Below are 20,761 nucleotides of genomic sequence, written 5' to 3' on the forward strand. Positions count from 1 at the left end.
GGCATTTCATGTTATCTTAAATGTGCCAATGTGCCAAGGGGGATTAACAAATCCTTTTTGTAATGAAAATAGGTTTTGTACATCCTTTCCTTCTTCTGAGAAGGTGAGATTTCTTAAAGTGAGGCATACCTACACACATTCCTAATTTTTTTCTTTCAAGGATAGCATTCGCAGAACTAACAGCAGACTCTTGATTATTTTTGGTAATCAATAGACACTTAAAGTAAAGCAAAGTCTTGATTTTAACTCTACTTTGAGGAGTCATTGGGATGGGGATATGCACCTGCTCACTATTCCACCTTTGTCCAACAGAAGAAGGTGTGGGAGTGTTGGCTGTGTCTTCCTGGACAGGTGGCTTTCCCTCCACATAAGAACAAAGCAAAACTATTTGCTAAGCGGTGTTTCTGTGAGATTCAGTTTTCACATTGCAAAAGTTTGAGGCTTTTGAAAAATTATAATACCATGAAGGGATGTCTTAACCTTGACTTAGACCTCTTTGGACACAGTAGAGTTGTTAATGATTTGCATGTACAGACACATCAAGCTTGGATAGGTAGGTTTACTGACAATGTTGTGCTCATTAAACCTGTGAAGTTGAAACTTATGTTCATTGACTTCTAACTTCTATATTTAGGTGATTTTCTGCTCTGCTTTTAGGATCTGATAAAATTGGTCAGAGTCAGATGTTAAACAATTCAACATTTAAGTCTCTTGCCAGTGTCCACCTTTGAAAAGAGAACAGCAAGGAGAACAGTGATTTCTCCAAAGAGATGAGTAGCTGATGGTTAAACCCAGTTATAAGACATACCACCTGTCTATAATTTTCTTAAGTGTTTGATTGAATTGTAGATGGGCAGAGCTCATCGCTGCTGCAAGTAGAAATGAGATCCACCAAGAGTGAGCTCTGAGTGCTGGGTGCTGGAAACCCTGCCCCCTTCTCCATCTCTATCTGACGCTGGTTGAGCCTCTGCCAACTTCCCCAGTGATTCCTATGAGGCAAGACTGGAATGAGCCTCCCAGGAAGTGCTGGGAGAGTTACAGGTCCACCTGGGACTCTCTTTTTTTCCACTAGAGAAACCATAGGCCCAGAGGGACCCTCTTAGTGCAGTACTGTGCCAGCTGGTGAGGGGCAATGCCATCAGAGTGTAGGCTCTTGTTTCCTTTGGATGTGGTCCTTCTCTTTCTCTGTAGTCCAGGGCAATGCTTCAGACTCATCCCACAAGATCTGGGATATTCACAGTGGTGTCTTTTCTGTGGATAGTTGCCATTGGTCTTCTTGTGAGGGGAACTGATGAGCTATTTTGCCATTTTGATGGCATTATACCTGAAGCCACTTTGCCCAGAGAACATTTGTGTGGCTTCTGCCAGTTCCCTGAAGACACTGCATCCTCTTTCTCTGTTGCAGGATTTTTAAATTAGTATTTCCAATCTAGTGAATACCATTTGTTGTTCATAATTTTAGGAGAAATTTTTTTGTCTCTCCCTTCAGCTAGTACCAAGGTTGACACAGACACATTTTCCTGCAGTCCTTCTTTGCATGAAGGTTTGTTTCTCTATTACTCTCAGCCTAAGGATTCATTCCTTTGCTGCCTTAGTTTTACTAGATTCCTCATTGGGTCTAGTCTTGGCATCAATAATGGTCTCTTCCCCCCCCCCCAAGCAACGTGCGTAATGTTTTGTAGAAGAGGAACCATACAGAACACACTTTGGGACATTTTGGAATACATGTCTCTACAGCAACCGTTTCAAAACCTGATATTTTCCCGCTGTTTATCTTCGTTCCAATGTTTTGGAAGAAGTAAGATGTATAAAGGACAAAATGATGCTAAGAATACTATCTCCATAGAAACAGGTTATTTATTTTTCTCCCTTTTAGAAACTTTCTTTTTTTTTATTTTTATTTTTATTTTTTTATTTATTTTTTTTCATTTTTCATTTTTCTGAAGCTGGAAACAGGGAGAGACAGTCAGACAGACTCCCGCATGCGCCTGACCGGGATCCACCCGGCACGCCCACCAGGGGGCGACGCTCTGCCCACCAGGGGGCGATGCTCTGCCCATCCTGGGCGTCGCCATGTTGCGACCAGAGCCACTCTAGCGCCTGAGGCAGAGGCCACAGAGCCATCCCCAGCACCCGGGCCATCTTTGCTCCAATGGAGCCTCGGCTGCGGGAGGGGAAGAGAGAGACAGAGAGGAAAGCGCGGCGGAGGGGTGGAGAAGCAAATGGGCGCTTCTCCTGTGTGCCCTGGCCAGGAATCGAACCCGGGTCCTCCGCACGCTAGGCCGACGCTCTACCGCTGAGCCAACCGGCCAGGGCTTAGAAACTTTCATTTTCTTAATTAACTCTAGCCCAGGGGACAAAAGAGCCCTGTCTTATATGCTAAAGAGTGGAAGGCTTCCAATTAAACCTTGGCAAAGTCTTTTCCACTATCCTCAATTTTTTTTTTTTCTTTTTTTTTTTTTTTTTCATTTTTCTGAAGCTGGAAACGGGGAGAGACAGTCAGACAGACTCCCGCATGCGCCCGACCGGGATCCACCCGGCACGCCCACCAGGGGCGACGCTCTGCCCACCAGGGGGCGATGTTCTGCCCATCCTGGGCGTCGCCATGTCGCGACCAGAGCCACTCCAGCGCCTGAGGTAGAGGCCACAGAGCCATCCCCAGCGCCCGGGCCATCTTTGCTCCAATGGAGCCCTGGCTGCGGGAGGGGAGGAGAGAGACAGAGAGGAAAGCGCGGGGGAGGGGTGGAGAAGCAAATGGGCGCTTCTCCTGTGTGCCCTGGCCGGGAATCGAACCCGGGTCCTCCGCACGCTAGGCCGATGCTCTACCGCTGAGCCAACCGGCCAGGGCCAATTTTTTTTGTTATAATAATAATAATAATAATAATATGTAACTATATATAAACTTTTATATACCCGAGACCATACTGTTTGTCTCTTTCTTATTTAAATTAAATAGTTCATTTCTTGCCCATATCTATGAGTCATACAACATTGTCAGATTATTAGTAGGAATTTTTGTTTACCATCTTGGGAAGAGAAAACAAAACGATGAAGAGGGCAAGTCCCTATCCACCTGGAACTTGATTTTTCATTGGGAAATAAAAAGTTACGTAAGTAAGTCCAATAGAAAAGTCAATATAAGAGCACAAAAAAGGAGAAGTGTGTGACTGGGAGAACTGCAGGGGCTCAGGTATCAAGTGAGAACATGAATGTGAGTGGAGATGAGGCCTAAAGGTCTAGCTACCTGCAGGGATTCAGGGGCTGGCTAATGGAAAGGTGTGAGAATATAGAGAAAGAGGATGGAAACTCCTCATACCTGAACATTTTCCAACTGACCAGCAGTCAGCTGATCTTGAAATCTCTTAATTTCTAAAATTTCATTTAACATCACCTCGTTCAGAAAGGCATTTAAAAAACTGCCTGGCATTCAAGGGAGCATCTTATTGAATGGTGCTTTGTACAGCAAGCATTGTCTTCTAGAACAGGTGTTATTCCACAGTAAGGATTGAAACACTGGGGTTTCCTAGCCCCATCCACACCCAAGTGGTTGAGTGTGTTAGTGATAACAGAGAATTGACTGTGAGGGCAGCTCTGATGTGGAATTGGGATCACCATCTCCTTTCCATTCCCTGTTTTTCATAAGAAGGTCCTGATTAGCAACAGGTTTAACTGAAAAAAAAAAGTCTATTGGCATTTTTTCTTAGCCCTGTTTTCCTGAGGACAGTATGCTGTAAATTAGGCAAATGAGAAGAAAACCACATATTTGGGAAAGACACTAGTCTGAAGAGAATAAAGGTTTTTGAAGAGGGAACAATTTTGCAGTCACACTTTTCCCCCCATTGAGACAATTTGGTTGGCTTTGGCTTCTAAAGCCATGTGTCGGGTGATAAGGCTTTCTAAGCCTCTAAGTCCATTCAATAGCCACTTACTTCCAGTCTGTCAGTGAAAGTTAGATGCCAGTTCTTTCTACCTCCTGCTGTCTCTGTCCTAAATTGCTACAATAGAATTGAAAGTTCCATGTTGAGATGAAGCCAGTAGTAATAAAAATGCCAGGGTTTGGTAGATTTCAGTAGCAAAAGGCATGTGTTAGAGGCCCTTCCTTGATAGGTCTGATCATCACTCATCTGTCCCATCCTGATAGGAGACTCACATACACATTCTCCAACACTGAATGTACAGTCTTTGAATCCTCATTCATTTAACAAGAATAACTGGAGTGCCAGTGTAGGGCCAACTGCTCTGCTGGCCTCCAGCGACACCAGAATGAAACAGAGGGATATAGTTTTTGTCCTCAGGGAACTTAAATTCTGGAAACAATTTTATTTTCATAAATGTGAAACTGATGCTGAATAACTCCATAGTCACCTTTCTTTTATTTTTTTTTCACCAAAGAGTTTTTTTTTTTTTTTTTTTAAATTAAATTTGTCATGGATGTGCCATGTCTTGGGGCCAACCCTGTCCAATCTCAGCATGATTCGTAAGCACCTACATATTTCTTCCCTGCACCTCTTAACAGAGTGCTTTGAAGTAATCCACTCTGCAGCTGAAAACATCTGACCAAATGTAAACAGCTTGTGCTTTCTTACATACAATGTTGACTTTTAAAAACACCAGTTTAATTACTTAATGAAGTGACATGTGCTTTTTCTTTACTACGTTGGCCTGTCTCTCAGAGCCTGGTAAATTTTATCCAGGCTCTTGTTCTCTGATGATATCCCTGGTAGATTCTAGCCAATGCCCCGTCCTGGTAGGTGGGCTGGGGCAGATGTGCAAGCCGACCCAGCTGTGGTGTGTGAGGCTCAAAAGGGGCAGTGGGTGACATCATTCCTTGCCTGTGGGATGATGGCACTCAGGACATGTCAGACGAACAATGATGTGATGCAGGGTGGGTCGTGCTGGCTCTGTGGACTTCCCTCTGGTTAGCGGCAGTACCTTGCCTCTGCTGTGCTTGCTTTGGAGACATGGAGAAAGAATCTGCCTGGAAAGAACCATACTCCTCCTTTTGCTTGCTTTCCTCATAGAAACAGCTGAGCCGCAGAAGAAAAACGTGTATGTTTTGTTGAAATCTGGAATCCTTGCTCTGACAAAGAATGTCGGTAATGAGGACTTTAGCCCTTCATTGTTGAGAGGAGAAGCCCGAGTGCCCCCAGAGCCAGCGATCCGGGGTGCGCAAGGCTGGGGCTGGAGCCCATGTTTTCCGACACTTTGTTCAGTGCTCCACTGACTCTGCCTGTTAAGTGGCCGCTCAAACTGTCAGAGACTTGGAAAGGAGACTGGTTAATCGTTTTCTGATTTTAAACTTTCTTCCTCCAACCCCTAAGCAGGCAAATGTTTGCTTTATTTTGAATTTGAAGAGGAAACATCCAGAAACATTCAGTACAATAAGACTGTTGGGGAAAATAAAATCCCTTATTGATGTATTTTTTGGGGGAAGAGGTGTCTCTCAGACCTTAGGCCCTTAGAAAGCCTGGGTCTGTCTCTAGGCAAACTGCCTCCTGGAATTATCTGGAAGCTTGAGGCCACCTTTTGCCAGCAAGCACTCCAACCAAACTGCTACTGAGAGGCAATTTAAATATAATCTGTCCTGATGAGATTTCCAACCAGATTTCTGGACTGGAGGGGTTTGGAAAAAGGTCAAATAAGTCTCTAAGCTGAATCATGGATCCTTTTTAAAGACATATATCATCCCAAAGTGTTATCAAAGCCTACATGATTTCCACGGAGTCCACTGCAGGTTTGTGTGCACTATTTATGCGTGTAATTTATTTTAAAAGTACTCTATGCCCTCAGGATTTTTAATAAAGATCAGTGAGCCTGCACCAGGTATAGAGCCAAAAAGAAGAAAGAAAGAAAAAAAAAGACATGGGTTGGTTGAGGCCCTATTTAGGAAATTCACATTTGAAACTATGCAACTACTAGCACTGTGTACTTGTGAGATGGTATTATCTGATGACAATTTATCATTGTCAGTGAGATACAGCGCTGTGTATGGTTTTTTTTGTTTTTTTTTTTTTTAATTCTGTGGTGATATGGAAACAATTATGTTGTCAAGGCCAGAAAAACTTTAGTTTTGACAAACAAGATAAGAAAACTCACAATGAAAACTTTGGAAAGTGACGTAAAAGACTGTGACTAATCTCAAGTCTTTGATGATTTCATGGATTTGGTTACCTGGGAGCCCATCTAAACCTGGGCTGGCCGGTCAGCCCTCCCCCCTCCCCCAGCCTTCCAGATGTGCTCTGTGGAAAACCCAGGGAGGGCTGGGTGCTCAGTCTCGGGCCATTCCTCCTAGATCCTGCTAGTGGTTTCTGCTAATTACACAAATCAGTAACAGATGTGCTGAGGCCAAGAACCTCATATTTATTCCAAAATGTGTTTTCTTTAAATGACAAATGTTTTTTAAGGCCAAAGTGAAAAAAATATTATTATATAGTTTTCCCCTGCAACACACAGCAAAACGGGTTACGTATCTTCAAAGAGGCAGTTCATCCTGTTATTTGAACAAGGAGCTAAGCCAGTGGTCTCGGAGTGGAAAGCCCTTTATAACTGTTTAAGAGCCTTATTAAGGTTTATTTAAATTTGGTGTTCTATAAATTATAGAGTTTGTGTTTCCCAAGCTTTTAGAGTGTAATTTGTAGTTGGAGTATTTTTACTCTATAAAACGGGTGATAAGGTTGATAAATTGCTCCCGCAGAGAAAGGAGCCAGGAGAGCTTTCTTGAAATAGAAAAACAGTGAGGTTGGAAAAATGGAGGACTCTCCTTTCCCTTCATTTCTGTTCCACGAGGAGACACTTACATGGTTCCAAACAGACTATGGCATCTTACAGGAGCACGGCTTTTCTCTTATTCAGAATATTGGTGATGGAGAACAGAGAACTTGGAAGTCAAGGGCTAGGACTGGCCCTAGAAGTACAGAGACCCTAGGACAAATTTTTAAAAATATGTATTTTAATATTTTTTATATAATAATATATATTATGTAAACAGGAACACTTATTTATATGAACAGTTTAAGTTACCCCAAATCACAGTGTTAGCTCCCTTAGACTTGTCTAATCTTAGGCCAGAATGCTTCCTATACCAAAGGCTTCAGAAAAATCATTTCTCTTCTCTTCTCTGCCCCTTTCACCTCTTTGGGACATCTGGTCAACTGACATGTGTGCATGTATGTGTGTGCTTGGGGGTGGGTGGGCAGTAGAGGTGGTAGAGGGCTTGAGGATACCTGGAAGGGGAGAAACAGGGATGGGGTCCATGTGAGTCATGGTCTGGACTAGTGTGCCCCTCTTAATTGGTTCTAGTCACCAAGGGGGGCCTTAAATTTTTTCTAAGGGTACATAAAGCCCTTTAGGAGAAGTGGCGCATGCTTGGATAGCTGTTTGAGTAGGTTGGAGCTCTTTTGCAAGGGGAGGAAGAACCCTATTGTTGAAGAAATACTGCTTGTGACTTTAATTTTTGTGGAAGCCCATAAACCTCAACTGTGCTAAGCCAATGCACATAACTGGAAAAGGCATTTTTAAAATGTGAATGACTCAGCTGAGGACATTTTGGTTAAACAGTGACTGATATAATTAAGTGTTCATGACGAAAATGCTTAATTATATCATGGTATTCAGTTTTCTTTAACTCATGTTCTCATTTTCTATTGATTCCTTTAACACAGTAGTTTATTATAAAAATATATATTTATGGTTAGTTATAGCAGTAAGAAATTATATTTTCATAAGAAGTATAATTAATACAAAATATATCTTTGCATTTACCCATTAAACACACCATTTGATACTTGGATCCTTCTGTCTCTTATTCCTTTCTTCCTCCCCTTCCTTTTATAATAAAGGCATTCACTTATTGAGCACCATCTCTTTGTCAGCTGCTGCCGTACTGGCGTTTACTCATTTCACTGAATACACACTGCCTCCCTTGAATCCCCATTTTATTACCAAGAAACCTAAGACTCAGTGAAATTGAGTATCTTACTCAGGAATACACAGTTCAGTCTTCTGACTCCAAGACCTTTACCTTTAAGGTACCAGCTTTCTTTCCTTAAATAATTAACACATGCTAGGCACTGAGTTAGGTTCCTGGGCCCCCACAGATATACAAGTCATATAACCTTCTCCCAAGGAGCTCACAGTCTCATGGAGGTGGTGCTGGGAACTGGCACATAAATAACTGTAAGGTGACCGTTATGAAGCAGTGAGGTGTGGAGTGTCAGGGGACTACAGAAGAGGGGTTGGAATCCAACCCTGGAGGGTGGGAGGGAGCAGAGCTCTGAAAAGCTTCCTGGAAGACCTGTCCACTGACTGACCCTTCAAGAATCAATCATGGTGAAGCAAGTGAGGAGTAAGAGGATGGGCAGCCCAGCAGAGGGGACAACAGGGGGAAAGTCACAGAAGTGAAGAATGGCTTGGGCAGGAACATAAGCCACCCAGTGTGGTTATGTCAGTGAGATGTGGGGTATTGGACAGAGGAAGAAATGTCAGATTTCTGACTTGGGTCGTGGGGTGGATTATCATATCTGCTTCTGCATTCAGTTGATTGTTTTATCACAAGTTATATATATTTATGTGAGAACAAGAGAGAAAAGTTCAAATAAATTTACTTAGTAGCTTTGTGAAAATAGATTTGACATCGTGGATCACCTAGAAATTCTCCAGGCCACACTTTGAAAACCTTTGTGTTCAGTGTATGACATATGGTAATCTCCCAACCTTGATGGGCCTCAGTTTTCCCAGCTGTAATTTGGTGGCTGTCAGTATTGACCTCATAAGGTTGTGATGATTTCATGAGTCAATGTATAGTTCTGTAAAGACCTTGAATTAGTGCCTGGTACATAGTAGGTGCTCAGTACATATCATCTAATTTTCTTGTTCTTGTTGTGATTCTGAGTGGCAGTCAGAACAGTTCCAAGAAATTACAGAAACTCATTTAAGCTTTATGCCCATAGATTTTTCCCTTTTTATCTTCTCCTGCTGCAGTTGTAAAATGAGGCTTCATATCCAAATGCCAGCTTACAAATGCTGCTGTGAAATAATCGTAGGCTTCAGTGCTGGCCAGTTTGTGATGATGGTGGCACTTTATGCCAGACCATCAGCTACTAATACTTTAGCATGTCATAACTCCTCAGATTCCTTCTTTCTTCCTAACAGCAGGAATCATCTCTCCTCTGGGAGTGAAAGTGGGTGGTAGATGAGGCGAAGGAAGAATAAATGATTTGACTAGCACCAGGTTCGGCCTGGGGCTGCAGGTTCCGGGTTGGCTGCTTTCCTCCTTTTATATTTTCCAAACTACAACCATGAAATGAATTGATATGCTCAAAGAATGGAAGTCAGGTGCCATTATCACGTAGTGGAGCATTTGTGTCAGCTACTGCTTTTTTTTTTTTTTTGGATGGGGGTGAGTGAAATAATCAATCTTCGCTTCACAGTGAAATTATCTGGGAGAATTTTAAAACTACCAATGCTTGGGTCATCCCATCCCCAAAGATATTTGTTTAATTGGCCTGGGTGTGGCAGGGGCATCAGAATTTTTAAAAATCTTCTCCATGTCTAAAGTTTTGCCAGGCTATGACTAAAAAGTCATGTGTTTCCTTTTGTGAATTGTAAAATATAACAAATCTACAAAAAAAAGTACCTAATACATAAATGTCATCTTAACACATTGTAAAACGGACACCCATATAACTATAGTTCAGTGCAAGGAACAGAATGTTGCCAAACTCCCAGAAACTCCCCTTACCTATTCTCAGTCACACTCTTTTCCCAGCTCTCTAGAGTGAGAATTACCCAGACATTTTATAATCACACTGTTGCTTTGTTTTTAAATTTCACCATGAGCATCACTCTCTCTACTATCTAGAAAAGACGGGCACATTTTTGAACTGTAATGAAATGGAATCATGCTTTTTTGTCTGGCTTCTTTTGCTCAGCATGACTTATCTTTTTTATTCATTCTTGGCTTTGGATATAGCAGTGGTTCCTTGTTTTCCATTATGCTGTAGTATTGCATTAGGTTGGTAATATACCACAGTGTCTTTCTCCATTCCACACCTGATGGATGTTTTGGTTGTTTCTGGGTTGAAGCTATTACAACCAACATTGTAATAAGCATTTTCCTGTGTCTCCTGGTGCATGAAGGCAGACACTTTGAAGTCATATACCTAGGTAAAGTTGTTGAATGCCTTTGCTCATCAGAAGGAAGTGAGAGACTGGGCTGCTGTTCCGGTAGAGTCTTGGGATAGACAGGTGTTGGCATCTGAGACCCTGTTAAGACTGCTGCTCTGGGCTGGGGCCTCAAGGGTTGCATACTACATTTTCTCAAATTTCAGTTCTCAGTGAGATTCTCTCTAATCACCTTTTTACAGCTACGACACACACACATTTCCTAATTCCCTTTCCTCCCTAGTATTTATGACTCACTCATATATAGTTATATATAGTTATATATAGTATATATAGTATAGTTATATAGTTATATATAGTATATATATAGTCATATATAGTTATATGAGACTCACTCATATAGTTTTATATATATATTATATATATATATATTATTTATTATCCTTCTCCTACTGCCAATGAAATGAAATTTTATAAGGATATTTTTTCTGAATGATCAGCTTGAATTACCATTGCTTAGAACATAATACCTGGACCTGGCACATAGTGGTTTCTTGATAAATATTGAATAAGTGAATGATACAAGTTGTAGAACAGACATTGTTCAGGAGGAGCTAGAGACCTGGGTTTTTTTGTTTGTTTGTTTGTTTTTCTTTTGTATTTTTCTGAAGCTGGAAATGGGGAGAGACAGTCAGACAGACTCCCACATGCGCCCGACCGGGATCCACCCGGCACGCCCACCAGGGGGCGACGCTCTGCCCCTCTGGGGCGTTGCTCTGTCGCAACCAGAGCCACTCTAGCGCCTGGGGCAGAGGCCAAGGAGCGGTCCCCAGCGCCCGGGCCATCTCTGCTCCAATGGAGCCTCGGCTGCGAGAGGGGAAGAGAGAGACAGAGAGGAAGGAGAGGGGGAGGGGTGGAGAAGCAGATGGGCGCTTCTCCTGTGTGCCCGGGCTGGGAATCGAACCTGGGACTTCCGCACGCCAGGCCGATGCTCTACCACTGAGCCAACCGGCCAGGGCGAGACCTGGGTTTTAATTTTTGCCTTTACCTGTATTAAGCTCTGTAACTCTGAAAGATCCTGTTTCTACATCTCTATGTACTCATTAACAAAATGGAGCTCTAATACCCATTTTATATGTCTCACTGATTTTAAAGAGGCTCATGCAAGAAAGTGCTCTTGATAGCCAGGAGGGGATATTTTTATCATCTTGTTTATATGCGGTGTCCTGAGCAGGTAGCTCCGTGGCCCTTTTAGCTTAACACACTCCCAAGAAAATGCTCTTCATTTGAACACAGGGTAGAGCTCATAGTTTAATTTCTGCATCTACCTCTGAAGATTTTAATGGATCCTTTGCATAGCACTTAGATTAGATCACTGGACACATTATAAGCCACTGAAATCTGAAGAATGAGAAAACAACCAACTACAAAGGTCCAGGGCCTTCAATATGTCCAGCGTTCTTTCTAGGCTACCTCCTTCATCTCCACTGCTACTCTTCAGGGAGAGTATGGCTTCATTTTAAGATGAAGAAATAAAAGTTTAGAGAAATCTGCTCTCCGACCCCAGCCGCAGAGCTGATAAGAGACAGATACTGGGGGCGGGGGGACTCATGTCTGTCTGACTCTAAAGCTAAACTCCCACCCACCTCAGGAAATTGAGATATTTCATTTAAGAGCCCAAAAAGTAGATATTCTCACTCCTATGAATGCTGTTTCTCACTGATGTGTTATTTATTTATTTTCAGACTGTCTATGATCAGTGGTTTATTACACTTTTTAACATTGTCTACACATCACTTCCTGTTTTAGCCATGGGAATTTTTGACCAGGTATGTGTTCTTCTCTATGTTTACAAGTGATTTTTCTCTGTTTATGCCTTAGTTGCTTCTAACTTTTAAGTAGAAGATACAAGTCATAGAAAGAGTCACAGGATTACAGTTGTTTTAATAGGTATTACATGGATCAAAACCCCTTCTATATCCCCCCACTACCCCCAAAAGTTTCTCTGATCAAAGTTTGGCAGCTCTCCTCTTGGAGAGTCAGACCCCGTATTCATATTTCACCATCTCAGCTCTGAAGGTTCTGAGACATCCTGCGGGAAACAGTCTCTTTAACTTCATTTTAGTTCAGCATTTCCCAAACTCATGTGACTGTACTTTTAGTTATCTATGTTTTATATGTCACTTATTAACATACCTCAGAACTAGTGCTGTGTGGGTCACACACTGGGAAGTGCTGTATTAGCCTCTGGAAGTATAGAGAACCATGAGTAATAGATAGAAAAAGTATAGCAACAGGTTGGAGTGAAGACAGCTAGCATCTGGGGTGAGACCTCCTGGGCCAGAACAGCCCAGACCAGGAACTATGTATAGGCCAGCAGAGCACTGTCGCAGTGGGAGAGAATGACAGCCTCATAGCCATGGAGAGAGAGGGTGCATTGCAGTCTTCTTTTGTTTAACTCAACATGCCTGGGAGGAGAGAAAGGAGAGAATCAATTACAAAAATGGTGGCTCCTTGGCACACTCTGAAGCATGGAAGGCATTTCCCGGAAGCGGGGGGGATGTCTGGCTGCCTATGGGAAGTGAAAGGCTAGCTAGAGGAGTTTCCATGGCACAATTAGAGTATATTAGGGTAAAAAAAAATTTTTTTTAAGTATTTTTAAGGAGACCAGATTTTCTCCAGCTTGTTGTTAGATCCATTTGCTAGGTCTCATTTTCTGGCCCAAAGCCATCTATTGCAAAATATAAATCTTCACATTATGAGCTCACTCCAGTATCCCATTCTGTCGGTTTGTAGTTGGTTATAAGTTCTCACTTTTCATATGTAAAAAGGGCAATTTGTGAATGGCATATTTTATGGAATTCTATACAGAGTAACAGACTCCTAAAGACCTTAGATGTAAAGGATTTAAGCACATTCATTGGCAAGTGCCCATGCTGACAAGTGTTTCTTTTCTTGGTACTTTTTATCTGCTCAGAATGTGGGATAAAATAATAAAAATAAAGCATTTTCTGGGAAAAGATAGTTATTGTGCAATTTGAAAAAAAAAAGGCTCAGAGGTTCAAGTCACTGTCCTAAGGCCATCGAGCCAATAAGTGAAAGAAGTCAGACTAACACCAGGCCACTTGACTCGGAGCTTACTATGCTATTACCATTGTTATTACTACTGTGATTATTTTATTTGTTATTACTTATAGAGACATCTGTTATTTATTACTTAAGGTATGGCAAGAACTCTGCTGAATATGTACCCATTTTATGATGACAGTAGTCCTGTGAGGTTAGCATTTCTGAAAAGGAGGAAACTGAGGTTCAGACAGGTTCAGTAACAGGTCTAAGACTACACACCAGCCAAGCTGCAGCACTGGAGTTTGAGCTCAGCATTGTCTGGTTTCAAAGCCTGGGCACATAGCTCCACCAGTCACTGGACTGAGGAAACAATCCCCCAATTGCATCTCCGAACAGGACTTCCTGAACAGAATATGTCAGTGTTCTTCACGGAACCCCATTCAACAAGACTCAGGCCATCCCACAAGCAGGAAGGGGAGCTTGTGGTCGCCACAAGAGTTCATGCCTGTGTTCCTTCTTCTTCAGGTGCCCCTCCTTCACCCCTGGTCCTCTGATGTTTTCTTTTTTTTTTTTTTTCATTTTTCTGAAGCTGGAAACAGGGAGAGACAGTCAGACAGACTCCCGCATGCGCCCCACCAGGATCCACCCGGCACACCCACCATGGGGCGACGCTCTTCCCACCAGGGGGCGATGCTCTGCCCATCCTGGGGGTCGCCATGTTGCGACCAGAGCCACTCTAGCGCCTGAGGCAGAGGCCACAGAGCCATCCTCAGCGCCCGGGCCATCTTTTGCTCCAATGGAGCCTTGGCTGCGGGAGGGGAAGAGAGAGACAGAGAGGAAAGCGCAGCGGAGGGGTGGAGAAGCAAATGGGCGCTTCTCCTGTGTGCCCTGGCTGGGAATCGAACCCGGGTCCTCCGCACGCTAGGCCGACGCTCTACCGCTGAGCCAACCGGCCAGGGCTTGATCTTGATGTTTTCCATGGTCAGTCCTTGCCATCCTTTTGCCTTTGGTGCTCACAGTGTGGTCATCAGCTTTGGAACTGGTTGGAAATGCAGAGTCTCAGGCCCTACCCCAGACCTACGGAATCATACTCTCTTCCCCAGGAGATTTGTGTGCACATTAAATTTGAGAAACACTGTTTTCGCTTCTCCCAGACCCCTGTTGGGGCCAAACATGCATTCTCATTCTGCGGAAATTCTTTGTCCCAAACACCTGGCAACTGCCATTGGAATCTTCACTGGGTAGAACACTGAGCTCTTCAGGCTCAGCTCCCTTCCTACCTGGAATCCCACATGCTATTCCCCCTTTTCCCATTCCCTCCCCCCTAAGCTGAGAACTCTGATAGGCCAGTTCCAACCCTGTAGCTCTCTGCTGCCATCATCTAGTTACTACCACTCACTGCTTTAGCAATGAACTTAAAGCCCATTGACTGCACATGATGCACTAGAATCCTGGGATCATGAGCACAGCTGAAGGAGAGGAGAGTGCAGGAAAGAAATTTCAGTGTGAAGCCAAACATCTTGGGGCAAGTCAAGTTTTGGTTCTGCAATAAGAGCTATGTAACCTCTCAGAAATCTCTCTTGAAAGCTCCAGTTCCTCCTTTATAAAATAGGGATCATTTTAGTATCCTCTGGGTTATTGTGGGAATGAAAACAAGATAATGAGTAGTGCACATGAGGGCATGCTTAGTCATGCATGTGCTGTTTCTGGAGATAGGGAAATCAGGTCCTCTCTGACTTCTCAAACCTCCTCCACTGACTTAACACTCTGTTGACAGGATGTAAGTGACCAGAACAGTGTAAACTGTCCCCAGCTCTACGAACCTGGACAGCTGAATCTACTTTTCAACAAGCGTAAATTTTTCATCTGCGTGGCACATGGAATCTACACCTCATTAGCCCTTTTCTTCATCCCCTACGGGACCTTTTACAACATGGCTGGAGAAGATGGGCAGCACATTGCCGACTACCAGTCTTTTGCAGTTACCATGGCCACATCTTTGGTCATTGTGGTCAGTGTGCAGGTAAACCTGTTGGTGAAAACTTCTTGATACCTTTACAACTTTTAAAATTCTGTTTTGTTGTTGATTGATTTTTGTCTACTTCTTAGAGAAAAAAATTTTTACAGGAATATTGGGGTTTCCTTTTTAACTACAGATTTTGAGATGGATGCTAGCTGAAACTGTTGTAGTAATCATTTCACAATGTATGTAATCAAACCATTATACTTATATTAAACTTATATAGTAATGTATGTTAATTATTTCTCAATAAAAATGAAAAAACAAGAGTGTAAACAAGAGGCTTTAACATAAATGACCATAGGAATGATATTAGCATTAGATTTTTATAACCTCTATGTTAGTAGAAACCTAATAATGGATCACTTCTTGGGGTTGAGTATTATTGTTTTTTTTCCCCTTTTTTATTCTTTTCCAAGTGAGAGGAAGAGAGAGAGAGAGACAGACTCCCACATGCACTTTGACTGGGATCTACCTGGAGAACCCCCTCCCCCCATCAGGAGCTAATGCTCTGCCCATCTGGGACCATGCTGCAACCAAGCTATTTTTAGCACCTGAGACAGAGGCTCCATGAAGCCATTCTCAGTGCCTAGGCCAATGCACTCAAATAAATTGAGCCATGGCTGTGGGAGGCGAAGAGAGAAAGAGAGCAAGAACAAAGGAGGGGTGGAGAAGCAGATGGTCACTTCACCTGTGTGCCCTGACCTGGAATCAAACCCAGGACATCCATATGCCGGCTGTTGCTCTACCATTGAGCCAACTGACCAGGGCTGAGTATTATTAGTTTTTGAAGAAGAAAAATTTTCCACTTATAACAAAGAGAAACTTTTTTCAATAATGTCTATAAGACTTAATAATTTCCAGGTTTTAAAGTGATATCTAAAGTTTATTTTGCAATACCTTTCTTTGGAATTATTCAAGAGGTTCAGTGTTATAGCTGTGGCATCTCTGAATCTCAAATTCAGAGCAGCTCTTCTGATGGGGATGAGTTTTGATGTTCCATTGATCTTCTTCCATTGGACATCTTGAGTTGTTTTTCTACTTCCTTTTTAGTGCAAATGATGAACAATACTACTAGATATGGAGTTAGAATTCACAAAAACTTTCTGATCCATTAAAAGTTCATAGCTCTGGGTGGGTACAGCAAGCAATATGATTTCTGCTTTTTGTTTTTGTTTGGGGTTTTCTTTTTGTTTGTTTTTATTTTTGTTTATAAGGGGCAAGCATCAATCAAGGGCTAAATTTTTATAGTTTGAATTGCCTTTGGTCAGTCCTTTTTATATCCTAAAAACAAACTCATTTACAAATCTTAGCTGTTCACATCCAACAGAAGATCTCATTAAACCCAGACATTTTCTTCATGGCTCAATAAATATTTATTAGATTGTATGAATCAGATTTAAACATATTGCTTTAAATCTTTGACATTCCTTGGCCCATCTAAGTTAGTAACATTAAGTCTATACCAAAGCCATCTAACACATGACTTCTTGGAAGTTCAAAATACAGAGTCAGACAGGTAGCATCCAAAAGCAGAACTAAATTGCTCCACTCAGTAAAGGAATTCTGTTTGTTTTACAACTATATAAAGCATACTGGTGCTTTGTGAACTCTCTACTCCTAGATCTTCTATGTTCAATTCTGTAGAAGAGGAAGAAATCATGGAGTGACTTGGAAGCATTTGACATAGCTAGGGCATCATCAGGAGAGTCCATTACTGGGATCAGGTCTATATCACCTCAAAATAAGTGATCATTCCATCTTTTCTTATAGCTCTTGCCATTATATTGGGTACTCCAAAGTCTCTTGCTCTGTTGCCTTTGATCACTGAGCAAGCTCAGTGTATACTCTTACAATTCCAGCCCAGAGAACTGCCTTCCTTTCCTTCCTTATACTTCTCTAGTTAACTACGATTATGATTACTCTAGCTTAATCCTTCCATGTCTCTTTCTTTGCTTTGAGTCACACACACATGTATTCAAGAGAAACCCTTGTAATTTCTGTAATATGTTTTTCTTACTTAATGAGATGTGCTGGACAGCTTTTCAAATCACATTCAGATCTATTGTACTCTTTTTAAGGGCTGCACAGAATTTTATAAGGGTATATAATAATTTATTCATCCATCCTCTAATGATAGACATTTAGGATATTTTTATTTTCTTTTTCTGTTTTTTGTTATTGAAACAATACTGGCACACATATACTAGTACATATATTTTGTGTAGTGTCAGATAAATTCCTAAAAATGACATTTCTGGAGTTAGAACTCCTAAATTTTACCAAGCTGATGGATGAACAATATGGTTTTTATTGTTGTTGTTGCTGGGTCAGAGAGTATAAGCATTTTAAGTTTCATAAATATTGCCTTATTAATTTCCCAAAGGATTGCACTTACAGACAAAAGAGACTCCTTTAAGTTGAAAAGGTTCATTAAAAGCTACCAGGTAGCTCCAGTTTTTAGGAAGGTGAATGAAACAGGGACAGCCACGTGTCTTAGCCTTTTGAAACAGCACCCAACCACGGACTGCGTTGCTATAGTGAAGACACTGCTGTTCTCCCTCATTTGGTTTGGCTCCAGGCACACTGAATGGCAGGTCAGCCACAGAGTTTCAGGGAATCATCAGTTCCACCATCAGGCCTGTCAAATGCTGAGAGAAGTTTATTAAAGTTTTTCATTGTGATTATGATTCTTATCAAGCCCTCTTTGTATTTCAAGGAGACTTTACCTCCAATAATTTGAGACTATGTTATTTACCATGTGATGGTTCTCAATTATCTGTTCTTTGTAGCTTTTATCTTTTTTCATGATAAACTATCCTTATTTAAATTTCAGTTATTATTATTTTTATTCTTTTTGGCTTTTCTAGTCTGCATTTGCTTGATATATAATCTGGGTCTGTGCCTTCATCTTATTTATTTTAAAATTTTCATTCTATTAGTTTTTCTCCTTTAATAAGAGAGTTAAACTACTTGTTTTATTATAACTTATGTATTTTTCTTTTTTTGTGTGACAGAGACAGAGAGAGGGACAGATAGGGACAGACAGACAGGAAAGGAGAGAGATGAGAAGCATCAGTTCTTTGTTGCGGCACCTTAGTTGTTCATTGATTGCTTTCTCATATGTGCCTTGACAAGGGGGAGCCTCCAGCAGAGCGAGTAACCCCTTGCTCAAGCCAGCAATCTTGGACTCAAGCCAGAGACCTTGGCTTCAAGCCAGCGACATTGTTTATAAGGGGCAAGCATCAATCAAGGGCTAAATTTTCATAGTTTGAATTGCCTTCGGTCAGTCCTTTTTATAGCCTAAAAACAAACTCATTTACAAATCTTAGCTGCTCACATCCCACACTCAAACCAGAGACCTTGGGCTCAAGTGGGTGAGCTGTGCTCAAACCAGATGAGCCTGTGCTCAAGCTGGTGACCTCAGAGTTTCGAACCTGCATCCTCTGCATTTCAATCCGACACTCTATCCACTGTACCACCGCCTGGTCAGGCTCTAATTTATGTATTTTATGTTGTTCTTTTCATGTTATTTTATGATTACTTTTAATTCTACCTTTCTATTTCCATTGTTTTCTTTACATACGTGGATGCTTCTGAATAATTTACAACTTTTACTATTAAAGTCCATTTTACTAGTGATTTCTTCCTCTTTTCATAGTCATTTAAATCTTTATTTCTGTACTAATATTTCAAAACTAAATAACTATATCCTCTACCAAACGCTTTACTATTCTATTCTATACCGCCCCTCACCCATCTCCAAATTAAACAATTTTGGAAATGTTTTTACTTTATTTCTCCCTACTTGGCCCTTCTCTATTCCACAACTCTTGCATGTTAATAATTTAGAATTTTAGTTCCAGGGCGTTATTAAATACCCCTTTATTATACGTTTTGACTGCTGCAAAATTTTTTCTAAATTAATACTGCAGTTTATACTTGTATTATTACTCATTTGGAGCCAACTATAAATTTACAGTAATCATTCCTCACCACCGGTTTATGCTCATTGTTTTCTGCTATTTTGTCTTTATTATGATTTAATTTTTATTTGGTTGCAGTAATTTCCTTGAGTAACTTCTTTAAAAAAGGAAGATACATTTTATACTTTTGGGCCTTCATTCTTTGTCTTTTCACTTAAATGCTATGTTGAATGGGCATAAAATTCTTGAGTCAGATTCTTTATCTTTATATATCTTTTTCCACTATATTTCCACAATATTTCAGTTTCAGTGTAGCAGTTTGATATTAGGTCGATTTATTTCCTTTGTAAATAATATCTTTTCTGTACAGAAGCTTTTGTGTTCTTTATCCTTGGATTTCACAAATGGCACTGTTTCATTCATTTGCCCTGGATTTAGATTGCTCCCATACATCTAATAATCTTTGCTGCATGTTATAACAGAGCAGTTGTGTTCTTCCATAATTTCTTTGATTGCTACTTTTTAAAATTTCTTTTTATTTCAACAATGTCAATTTTTTTTTTTTTGGTATATGGGGCTCATGGACGTGACATCTATGGATTTGCCATCCTAATCTCATATCTTATGCATGTGGTTTCTATTTCTTCAAGTTTTGCTTTCTGTTGTGAGATATTATTTCCATTTTTTTCCAGAATATTAATTCAGTTCTCATCAGTGACTATTGTAAATTCAAAAATAATGCTTTTTTATTCTTCCAGAACTTCTTCTGCGATCTAATTGTATCCCATTGTTTTTGTTGTTGTTATGGTACTTGTCTGTCTTTTCCATTAGTTCTGCTTCAATAGGAGCCACCTGTTCTTGTTCTTTAATATTGTTTTTGTTTTTAGTTGGGTCTTAAATTTGTTGTGATTTTTCTTTGCCTATTCATACCTACACAGTCCAGGCTATTGGTGTCTCTAGAGACAACAATGGACTGATAGGTGGTAGAGGTATTTGGAGATTTTGTCTAATGTCTTAATTGCCAAACAAACTGTAAAACCAGCATCTTTTTTGCTGCGGCATGGGTGGCAGGGCTTTGTGTTCTCAGGCCTCTTGAGGGAAGAAAATGCTATCTCTTTATAATCCCTGCAGTTTATATTCAAGGCTGTCAGCATCCTTTTAATGGGGCGTCATTTTAAAGAATGGTAAACTTCAATTAGGAAGTGGAAACATATCTCCATACGTAGAGAAGAATCTATTTACTCTGTAGGTAGGGCCCCCTCAGGCAGGTGAGAAATCTGTGGTCTTGCACCAGACTCTGCCAAAAATGCAAACCTTCACTTGGTTTATTTGAGACGTCTGAGATGCAAATAATGATGTCAGAACCTACTTGTTTTTCCTCTGACAATGCGAGAGTTCATATTCACCAGTGGCTTTATTGACACTCCGATAGCAAGCCACTCTTTTTCACTTGTCCTGACACAACAGTTACTGAAAGGGAGAAGGGCTTATGAACACACTCCCAGGTCACTATGATTCCAGCTCTGAAATGGATGTCAGAAGAAGATGAAGGATTTTTCTTTGTCACTATTTTAATAATTTAAGAGAAAGGATCATCAAAATGAGGTAGGCTATTGATGTAAAA

The 20,761-nt window shown here is 41.1% G+C and overlaps 1 protein-coding gene across 2 annotated transcripts in view; it reads left to right on the forward strand.

Annotated features, from left to right (window-relative positions):
* The window catches only part of ATP8B4 (ATPase phospholipid transporting 8B4 (putative)), a 277,874-nt gene that overhangs the window by 248,632 nt on the left and 8,481 nt on the right, over positions 1 to 20,761 (forward strand). For both annotated transcript variants that reach the window (XM_066276448.1, XM_066276449.1), the window contains 2 exons: positions 11,868 to 11,951; positions 14,969 to 15,214. In XM_066276448.1, the coding sequence (XP_066132545.1) occupies positions 11,868 to 11,951; positions 14,969 to 15,214 (330 nt within the window). The remainder of the gene's footprint in view (positions 1 to 11,867; positions 11,952 to 14,968; positions 15,215 to 20,761) is intronic.

The sequence above is a fragment of the Saccopteryx bilineata genome, chromosome 4 (genome assembly GCF_036850765.1).
Source record: "Saccopteryx bilineata isolate mSacBil1 chromosome 4, mSacBil1_pri_phased_curated, whole genome shotgun sequence".
Classification (NCBI taxonomy): domain Eukaryota; kingdom Metazoa; phylum Chordata; class Mammalia; order Chiroptera; family Emballonuridae; genus Saccopteryx; species Saccopteryx bilineata.